The sequence below is a fragment of the Mandrillus leucophaeus genome, unplaced genomic scaffold (assembly GCF_000951045.1).
Source record: "Mandrillus leucophaeus isolate KB7577 unplaced genomic scaffold, Mleu.le_1.0 Scaffold338, whole genome shotgun sequence".
Classification (NCBI taxonomy): Eukaryota; Metazoa; Chordata; class Mammalia; order Primates; family Cercopithecidae; genus Mandrillus; species Mandrillus leucophaeus.
Window position 1 is genome coordinate 3219629 of NW_012103565.1, and position 10851 is coordinate 3230479.

The 10851-nt window shown below is 36.2% G+C and overlaps 1 protein-coding gene and 1 pseudogene across 1 annotated transcript in view; both read left to right on the top strand.

The window, feature by feature from the left end:
- CAB39L (calcium binding protein 39-like) overlaps positions 1 to 10851 on the top strand; it is a 146057-nt gene that overhangs the window by 62617 nt on the left and 72589 nt on the right. Inside the window, exons 4-5 of the mRNA XM_011988798.1 lie at positions 4984 to 5125; positions 8221 to 8385. Coding sequence (XP_011844188.1) covers positions 5024 to 5125; positions 8221 to 8385 — 267 coding nt within the window. The 5' untranslated portion in view covers positions 4984 to 5023. The remainder of the gene's footprint in view (positions 1 to 4983; positions 5126 to 8220; positions 8386 to 10851) is intronic.
- LOC105545756 lies at positions 2254 to 3418 on the top strand (annotated as a pseudogene).

Sequence of the window (10851 nt, forward strand, 5' to 3'; positions counted from 1 at the left end):
AAAAAAAAAAAAAAGAAAAATTTGTACTCTGTTTTGGTGTCAGGGAGTATTTAAAATTCCTACAGTTATATATCTTTCCCTTAGTGCTGTAGAACTACAGGGAGAAAGAGAGCAATTACAGGCATGTCTTATTTTATTGTGTTACACCTTTATTGTGCTTTGAAGACACTGTTTTTGAAAAATTGAAGGTTTATGGCAACCCTGCATTAAGGAAGTCTATTGGCACCATTTTTTTTCAACAGCATGTGCTCACTTTATATCTCTTGATACATTTTGTTAATTCTCACAATATTTCAAACTCTTTCATTGTTAGTACATATGTTATGGTGGTCTGTGATCAGCGATCTCTGATGGTACTATTGTAATTGTTTTGGGACACCACAAACTGTGCCCATAATCGATAAATGTTGCATGTGTTCTGACTGCCCCATTGACTGGCCGTTCCCCTGTCTCCCTTTCCTCAGTCCTCCCTGTTCCCTGAGATACAACAATACTGAAATTAGGCCAGCTCATAACCCTTTAAGTGGCCTCTAAGTGTTCAAGGAAAAGGAAGAATCACATATCTCTCACTTTAAATCAAAAGGTGGAAATGATTAGTCTTAGTGAGGAAGGCATATCCAGAGCTGAGGTAGGCTGAAAGCTAGGCCTTTTGCATCAGTAAGTTAGCCAAGTTGTGGATGCAAAGGAAAAGTTCTTGAAGAAAATGAAAAGTGCTACTCCAGTGAAAACACAAATAATAAGAAAACAAAACAGCTAATTGTTAATACGAAGAAAGTTTCAGTGGTCTGGATAGAAGATCAAACCAGACAGACATTCCCTTAAGCCTAGTCCAGAGCAAGGCCCCAACTCTCTTCAGTTCTATGAAGGCTGAGAGAGGAAAGGAAGATGCAGAAGAAAAGTCTGAAGCTAAAAGAGGTTGCTCCATGAGGTTTAAAGAAAGAAGCCATCTCCAGAACATAAAATTGCAGGGGAAAGCAGCAAGTGCTGTTTATAGAAGCTGCAGCAAGTTATCCAGAAGATCTAGCTGAGATCATTGGTGAGGGTGGCCACACAAAACAACAGATTTTCAGTGTAGATGGAACACCCTTGTATTGGAAGAAGATGCCATCTAGGATTTTCATAGCTAGAAATGAGGAGTGAGTGCCTGGCTTTAAAGGACAAGCTGACTCTCTACTTAGGAGCTAATGCAGCTGGTAACTTGAAGTAGAAGCTAATACTCATTTCCCATTCCAAAAACCCTAAAGCTTTTAAGAATTATGCTAAAACTATTTGGCCTGTGCTCTATAAATGGAACAACAAAGCCTAGATGACAGCATGGTTTACTGAATATTTTAAGCCTTCTGTTGAGACCCACTGCTCAGAATAAAAGATTCCTTTGAAAATATTACTGCTTATTGACAATGCACCTCATCATCCAAGAGCTCTGATGGAGGTTTACAAGGAGCTTAATGTTGTTTTCATGCCTGTTGACATCCATTCTGCAGCCCATGGACAAAAGAGTAATTTTGACTTTCCAAACTTGTTAAATAAATACATTTCATATGTTCATATTGTTCTAATACAAGTTTAAAAAATGAAAGAAATATATTTCATAAGATGCAAGCTGCCATAGTGAGTGATTCCTCTAATGGATCTGGGCAAACTAAATAGAAAAACCTACTGTAAAAGATTCACCATTCTAGATGCCATTAACATTTGTGATTCATGGGAGGAGGGCAAAACATCAGCATTTTTCAGGAGTTCAGAAGAAGTTGATTCTAACTCTCACGGATGACTTTGAGGGGTTCAAGACTTCAGTGGAGGAAGTAACCCCCACTGTGGTGGAAATAACAAGGGAACAAGAATTAATAATAGAGCCTCAAGATGTGACTGAATTGCTGCAATCTCATGATAAAACTTGAACAGGTGAGGAATGTTGCTTCTATGGATGAGCAAAGAAAGTGGTTTCTTAAGATGGAATCTACTCCTGCTGAAGATGAAATGACAACAAAGGATTTAGAGTATTACATAAATTTAGCTGATAAAGCAGTGGCAGGGTTCGAGAGGACTGACTTCAATTTTGAAAGCAGTTCTACTGGGAGTAAAATGCTAACAAACTGCATCACATGCTATAGAGAAATCTTTCATGAAAGAAAGAGTCAAAGTAGCAAACTGTATTGTCTTCTTTTAAGAAATCACCGGTGTGCACGCACGTGCAGCAGACATTACATCCAAGAGGAAATAATCCAGGCAAGGAAGCACAAGCTAATCAAGATGTGTAGTTCTGTCGCTGCCAAGTTGTAGTTTTTGACAGATCGTCGCGTCAGGGAAGACGATCCTCAAAAAGAGATTTTACGAGCACTGAAGGCCAAATGTTGTGAGGAGGAACTGGACTTTAGGGCTGTGGTGATGGATGAGGTGGTGCTGACAATCGAGCAAGGAAACCTGGGTCTGCGGATCAATGGAGAGCTAATCACTGCCTACCCACAAGTGGTGGTAGAGTACCAACCCCTTGGGTGCAAAGTGATAGTGACATCACTGTTTTGCGCCATCTAGAGAAGATGGGATACCGGTTAATGAACCGACCTCAAGCCATCCTGAACTGCATTAATAAGTTCTGGACATTTCAAGAGTTAGCTGGCCATGGTGTTCCTCTGCTAGATACTTTCTCTTATGGTGGCCATGAAAATTTTGCTAACATGATTGATGAAGCAGAAGTACTGGAGTTTCCAATGGTAGTAAAGAATACGCGGGGTCATAGAGGTAAAGCTGTTTTCTTGGCTCAAGATAAGCACCATTTGGCTGATCTAAGCCATCTTATTCACCATGAAGCACCATACCTGTTCCAGAAGTATGTTAAAGAGTCTCATGGACGGGATGTACGTGTCATTGTCGTGGGAGGCCGTGTGGTTGGCACCATGTTACGTTGTTCAACAGATGGGAGAATGCAAAGCAACTGCTCATTAGGTGGTGTGGGGATGATGTGCTCATTGATTGAACAAGGGAAGCAGCTAGCTATCCAGGTGTCTAATATCCTGGGGATGGATGTGTGTGGCATTGACCTGTTGATGAAAGATGACGGCTCCTTCTGCGTCTGTGAGGCCAATGCAAATGTAGGTTTCATCGCCTTTGATAAGGCGTATCATAGGTCTAGATGTAGCTGGTATCATAGCAGACTATGCTGCCTCCCTTCTATCCTCTGGCCGGCTCACCCGGCGTATGTCCCTGCTCTCTGTGGTGTCCACTGCCAGTGAGACTAGTGAGCTGGGTCCCCCAGCCAGTACTGCTGTTGACAACATGAGTGCAAGTTCCAGCTCGGTTGACAGCGACCCTGAAAGCACGGAGCGGAGCGGAGGGAGAGCTGCTCACCAAGCTCCCAGGCGGCCTGTTCAACATGAACCAGCTGCTAGCCAATGAAATCAAACTACTGGTGGACTGACTCCACTGGTAATTAACCAACAAAACCCTTGTAAAACTTTCTTTCTTTTCTATTTTTGAAACCAACTTGCAATGCTGTTCATGGAGGATGCTCAGGAAGATGAGAGAAAATTAGTAGGATTAGTTGGAGAGAGAGAGAGATAGATGAGACCTCTGCTCGTAAGATGTTACTTTCATTTACAAATCCTACAAATAGAGAGACAGAATAGGTGGGGTATAGAAAAATGTCAGGCTCTCATAGTTACCCTTTTAAACTGCTAGAAAATTTGTATACTCATAGGCCATGAGGAACAAAAAAATTTTTTTTTCATGGTCCCTTGCTCTTGTTTTTGTACCAAAAGAAACCCAGTTTTGCTACAAATATCTGAGTAGCATAACTTCACATTGTGTTGGAAGATTTGTCATTGAGGAAAACATCTGCTTAAATTACAGGAACTTTTATATTATACAGCTCTGAAAATTCTGCCATTTCCTTATTAACTAGCAGCTTTAATTTGTAGTTTATGAAATCTTGAGGACTCTTTTACTGGGATTTCTTATTTTTGTTTTTTGTTTTTTCCCCCTTAATTTGGTGGGAGGGTCAAAGTGACTATAACCCAATAAAGACTTCTTAATGACAAAAAAAGAAAAAAAAAAGAAATCGCCACAGCTACTCCAGCCTTCAGCAACCAACACCCTGATCAGTCAGCAGCCATCAACATTAATACAAGACTCCAACCAGCAAAAAGATTAGGACTCACTGAAGGGTCAGGCAATAAATATTTTTATAAATTAAGTTATACATATTGTTTTCTTAGATATAATACTATTGCAAACTTAATAGACTGCAGTATAGCATAAATATAACTTTTATATGTGCTAGGAAAAACCAAATACACTGGCTTTATTGAAAATTTGGTTTATTGCAATGGTCTGGAACTGAACCTACAGTATCTCCTAGGTATGTCTATACATGAATGCATTTGGCTTCTTTTTAAAATTCTACTTTAATGCAGAATATTTGATCATTGATTATTATGCATTCAGAGAATAAGTGTATATTTTTTAAAATAATGGAAAAAAGTATAATTGACTCAAAGAGTCAGAAATGTCTAGGACATTTAAGATAGAGTCATATCTAAACTACTGTGCCTTTCTCTTTAGTGAAATAATTCATTCACTATGTCATGGAACTTCTTGTAATAATAGCAACTAAGCATTACAGAATACATATAGCTAAACATTATAGAATATATTTATTATCACTTTCTTTGGTCAAAATATCTAGTTTTACATATCAACTTGGACTCTAAAATTATTTCTTGTATAATCCTTATGTTTCTATTGCAGGAAAGATTTTAAACTTTGTATAAAAACTTTCAAGCAAAACTTTAAAAATATCGTTTTAAAAATATCTTATATTTATTTAAATTTGGCGTAAAGCTTGAAACTCATTTTAATTTGATCACTTTTAACATTTCAGATTACTGAATTCATGTTATTGAAAGTGTATAAGACATATTGGTATAAAAATTTAAGCATATTAAGAGTTAAAGTTACAATTTTTGTTGGCTTATTTGTTTTTAGCATTCCATATTGGAAGAAGAGCTTTCTACACGTGAAAAAAATGCCCTTGTTTAGCAAATCACACAAAAATCCAGCAGAAATTGTGAAAATCCTGAAAGACAATTTGGCCATTTTGGAAAAGCAAGACAAAAAGACAGACAAGGTATGAGCTAAAACAGTAACATTATGATGAAAGTACATGCAATGCCAAAAACCAATGTAAAAGCTTAATGAAGAATTCAAAATATGGTTTGTGATGTGAACATAGAGCCTCTATAAATAGATTGAAGTTGATTTCAGGTTTTATGAAACAGATTATTATTTAGTCTGTTGGGATGAACTTTAGGTTCATTCTCTAGAGACTCTGACCAACACTGGATCCCGCTAGACTACATAGCTTAAAGATCTAAAAGGTTATACTGGTGTGTAATGTTACATTTACATGAAAGATAAAAAGTTTTTATTTAAAGATTGACTGATGGTGTCTGTTACGGTGAATCTCATTTTCATATGGTTTTAAGGTCTTATTCAATGGGGCTTCCTCACAGGAATGTTAGTTATTCCTTCAAAGGGATATTGAATCCTATATATCCGATTTCTCTATAAAGTGACTAGTTTATGGCAAGATTCAAGATATCTATAAAAGAAATACACAAGTTCATAGTATCCTTCTATTCCAGTAAATGATACAATTTTAAATTCTACAAGGAGTGCAGAAATAGCTTATTCCAATTCTAGTACACTTTGTAATATTGAACCAAATCTTGGCCCAAATAGAAGAAAAATGGCCTTTTTTGCAAGTATAAATCTAAATGGTAAAGAGAAAAAAAAGAAAAAAAAAACCCTTTTACACATTTTCATTAGTAACTAGGAAAAGGCCAACTAAAACCACAATAAATTCACATTATGCAACTACTGCCTTGGCAAAAATGAAAAGATGTGATGATGTTAAGTGCTGACAAGGATGGAGAGCAATGAGGACTTTTCATTAACTGTGGATGATGACGTATACATTTATGTAACTGCTTTGAAAACCAGTTTATTATTATCTGTGAAATATGAAGATATGCATGTACTAAAATCCTGCAGTGCCACTCCCAGTTGTAAACTCTAGAGGTATTCTTGCACATCTGTGCCAGGAAAAAGGTACAAGAATGTTCATAGCATTGTTGTTAATAAAAACCCCTCAATGGAAACAACCCAATGTCCATGAACAGTAGAACCAATAACAAAGTTGTGGTATAGGCATTAGTGCGGAACATTGGAAAGTGATAAAAATTAAAGAACTTCTGCCTACATGCAACAGCATAGATGAATTTCTCAAATATAATGTTGAATGAAAGAAGCAAATCATGAAAGGGTAATGTACTGGTCCATAAAGTTGAAAATCAGTGGAACTAAGCTATATTGTTTCAGCCTAAGTTTTCTCATCTATAAAATAGGAATAATAAGAAATGTAAAGACATGTTTGTCACAAGAGATATAAAAGTATTTACATCTGAACTGAAAGGAGCCTTCAGGTGACTCCTGGGTGCTGAAAATGTTCTTGACTGGGTGATGGTCCTAAAGATGTCTGCTTTATGATTATTCTTAACTCTCTCTTAAACATACTCTCTGTGTATGTTTACAGCACTCTTCTGTGGCCATATCTCACAATTTAAGATGCTTCCGGTCTAGTACATTAAGGATTGCTTCAGTCAGGCTATTAAGGATATGAAAAATTACTTTTTAAAAGTAGTGTCAAAATTAGCCAGGCACGGTGGCGGGTGCCTGTAATCCCAGCTACTAGGGAGTATGAGGCTGGAGAATCGCTTGAACCCAGGAGGCAGAGGTTGCAGTGAGTTGAGATCATGCCGTTGCACTGCAACCTGGGTGACAAGAGCAAAACTCCATCTCAAAAATAAATAAATAAATAAAAGTAGTGTCACCCAAGAAGCAGAGCTAGAGACAAATAAAAATAAATAAATAATAAAAGTAGCATAATGCTACCATGAGTTATTTTTATGTAATTTGCCTTATTCTACTCATTTCCTTCTTCATTTATAATGATTACAGTATTATACTTAAAAGTAATAAAAGTATATTTCTTTTAAAATATTCATACAAATTATTAACTAAATTAGTCTGCTCTCCTTTCCTACCTATATTAATTTAAAAGATTTTAAAATTGAGATATAATTAACATACCATATAATTCACTATTTAAAGTGTACAATTCATTGGTTTTTAGTACATTCACAAGGTTTTGCAACCATCACCACTATCTAATTCTAGAACATTTTCATCACCCGCAAAAGAAACCCTGGAGCCATTAGTAGTTCATTGCTTATTTCCCTCTCCCCCAGGCCCTAATACCCACGAGTCTATGTACTTTCTGCCTCTATGGATTTGCCTAGTAGTCTTTAAAATATAGTGAGGCTTTTTTTTAAGTTTCATAGATAGCAAAAAAGACAGTGATTCTGTATGAGGAATAAATGAATTGACAAAGAAAGCTTATGAGTTTTGACAATTTACAATTGTATACTTGGACCATTCAAAAATCAAAAGAATAGGAATTTGTTGAAAAACCTTAACACAATGCTTTAAATAAAGATTAGCAGCTACTGATAAGTCTTCAAAATGGAATCAATTTAATTTTCAAGAATAAAGTTTATGTTGAATTGCTAGCAAAATTAGACAATGAGTGTGGTTTAAAAGATTATTGGGATGGATGCGATGGCTTATGCCTGTAATCCCAGCACTTTGGAAGGCTGAGGTGGGCAAATTACGAGGTCAGGAGATCGAGGCCATCCTGGCTAACGCGGTGAAACCCCATCTCTACTAAAAATACAAAAATTAGCTGGGCGTGGGGGTGGGCGCCTGTAGTCCCAGCTACTTGGGAGGCTGAGGCAGGAGAATGGTGTGAACCCAGGAGGTGGAGCTTGCAGTGAGCCGAGATTGTGCCACTGCACTCCAGACTGGGCAACAGAGCAAGACTCCATCTAAAAAAAAAAAAAAAAAGATTATTTAATGTATGTTGACTAAGTAGAAATACCAGAGAGCTTTTTTATATAAATAAATTTTATACTATTTATAATATTTTCCAAAATGAAAAAGGCAGTGCTTACTGTTTTTGTTTGTTTGTAAGTGTACCATCAATTATAAATAAACAGAGCCCAAGACCAAGAAGTGGTTTTTTGGATTATTCGTTTGTTTGTTTATAGCCTAAAAATTTTGATTTTGATTCTTTTAACTGTTAGCATACTTTTTGGTCACTAGGCTTCAGAAGAAGTGTCGAAATCACTGCAAGCAATGAAAGAAATTCTGTGTGGTACAAATGAAAAAGAACCCCCAACAGAAGCAGTGGCTCAGCTAGCACAAGAACTCTACAATAGTGGCCTGCTGGTGACACTGATAGCTGACTTGCAGCTGATAGACTTTGAGGTAAACCGGCTGTAAAAGGATGCCAGTGGTGCTTTTCAATTGTAACATATATCTATCACTATTTCGACTTTTACTTTTCATTATTGCTTTCCATATGTTATTTTTTAAAGTTTTCTCTAAAACGTCTACAATTAATCTATTTTTTACAAAAGCAAAAAGCCAAACTATAGTTAAGTTTTATGCTGCTAGGTAGCAAAACTAATGGCTAATAGAAGTAATAATAAGAAATGACATTTGTTGAATGCTTGCTATATGCCAGGTACAGTTTCAAGCATTTAGCTCACTGAATTCTTAAAACTATCTTTGCGTTTAATACTGTAGTATTAGCCCCATGTTATACATAAAGAACCTAAAGTTCAAAGATATTAAGTAATTTGCCCAAAGTCACTCACTCACTTCAGAGCTTCAAATTCAGACAGTTCTTTTAATGAACACATTAGACTAATGATTTAAGAAATGTGTTAATTGCTAGTAATATGTTTATCTCCTTTTGAAAGTAATTATACCTCATTTACCTAAATAATACATTGACTAAGTAAAACAAAAGCTTAGAAATGTAAGTGGTAAATATGTGTAGTCATTTTATTATCTATTGTGTAACTCAGAGGTTGTGATTTTTCAGTGAGAAATGGATACATAGGCGAGTTCGGGCATTGACTGTTGAGGTGACAGAAGTCCTGGTTTGGCTTTGTTGCTTTGTTTCTACCATAATACCAATTTTGTTCCTATTGGGTAGGTACTTAGGTCTCCATTCATTCTCAGAGATAGAGAAGATATGCAAAGTGAATTGCTTTTCGTTTTGTTCACTGAGTAAGTGGAAGGAAAACTAACGACAGTGATTACCATGATTAGAACAAGATCAGGTCAGGGCTCTGGGGATCTGTGGAAATAGTAGCCCACAGCTCTCTGCACAAGTTAGACCAGGGAAGATTTTTAGCAGCTGAAGCAGAGGAGGAGTGGTGCAGAGCCAGGAGGCATGCAGTCCAGTTGTGGCTAGAATCAAGACCAAGTGGGGACGCGGAAGGGCCTGGACTTCAGCTCATCCTTTCAGTTACAGCTGTCTTTTTCTTTCTTTCCCTTCCTTATTCAATCTCTGCCTTTGACATTTTCTGACCCATAACCTTTTTCTTTTTCCTCTTGCTTGGCTTGCTCACTCTCCCTCTCCATCTTAGGTCCCATTTCCTTTGAAAACCAGCTATATGTGAAATTATAGTCTTACTATATGTATATACTTTTCTGTTTCTTTTATTTAATTTAAAATTAGGTATTATGAACACTTGTAGAAGCTGTGGCATAGTGAAAAAAACACTTGACTCGGAATGAGAATTGCTTAGAGTCCCAGCTCTGCTATTTCATAGTCAGTAACTTAACTGCTTTGAGCTTAAGCTTTCTCATCTATAAAATAGGAATAATATGAACTTACAGCATTGTTTTAAATATTAAACTAAATGAAAATATATACATATATATGTTGTGTTATATAGGGGCACTAAATATGAATGCAAACTGTATACAAGTGTCAAGTAGTTGTATTCTTTCATTTCCTCTTTTTCTCAAACTCAAGAACTAAAGTTAAATGTAAGCTGGTTTGTTTTTGTTATAACCCTTGATTTTTTTTTTTTTTGTTATAACCCTTAATTTTTTTTTAGATTTAGTTGGTCAGTGACTATAAATAGGAAAACGATTGCCTATTCTTATAGTATTATAGTTTTATAAATTTACTATTGTTTTGCTCATCTCTCTGAGAACAGCAGCATATTAAGCTACTGTCATCACTAATTCATAAGTATGCTTGAGTTAGTTTATGAGATTAACCCAATTTGCAGTGGAGTGCTGGAAGGAATATGACTAAGGATGGTTATGTTTTGAAGAATGAGTCAGGGATGAGAGGTCGTCAGGTTCAGTGACCTGGAGAAGCCTTGAGCAGCCACAGAACCTCAGGTTCAAAGTGCTCTCCAAGAATTGGGGAGTTAGGGAGGAGTATACCAAAGAAAAACTTTGGGTGTCTTACGACTTTCTTTGCCATTGGCTCAGATAACAAAAGAGGAACATAAGAAACAGTTATGTAAGTTCCCCTTCTTTTACGTGGCATAACAAATATAAATTAAAATTTTTGAGAAGAAGTTAATTTAAAAATTATTTTGGAAGTAAGGCATTTAGTTCCCTAAAAGAGACTTGTACATTATTGTCAAGTAAACTTTTATTCTCTGGAATCCTTGGCGAAAGGAGGTATCTTTCTGAACATTTGAATTTTCCATATAGCTGAAGATTAAGCCTTCAAACGCGGAGTTAAATTGATTACTCTTGTGGATTACTTTAATTTTTAAAATAAAATGTATTATATACTTGCCTTCCCTCCTGAATAATATAAGTTTTAAAACTGATGATTCAAAACTATTATGAAGATTTGTTATTGTGATAATAAGATAGCAGGCAACTCTTAACTTTGTTTATTCAATTGACGTG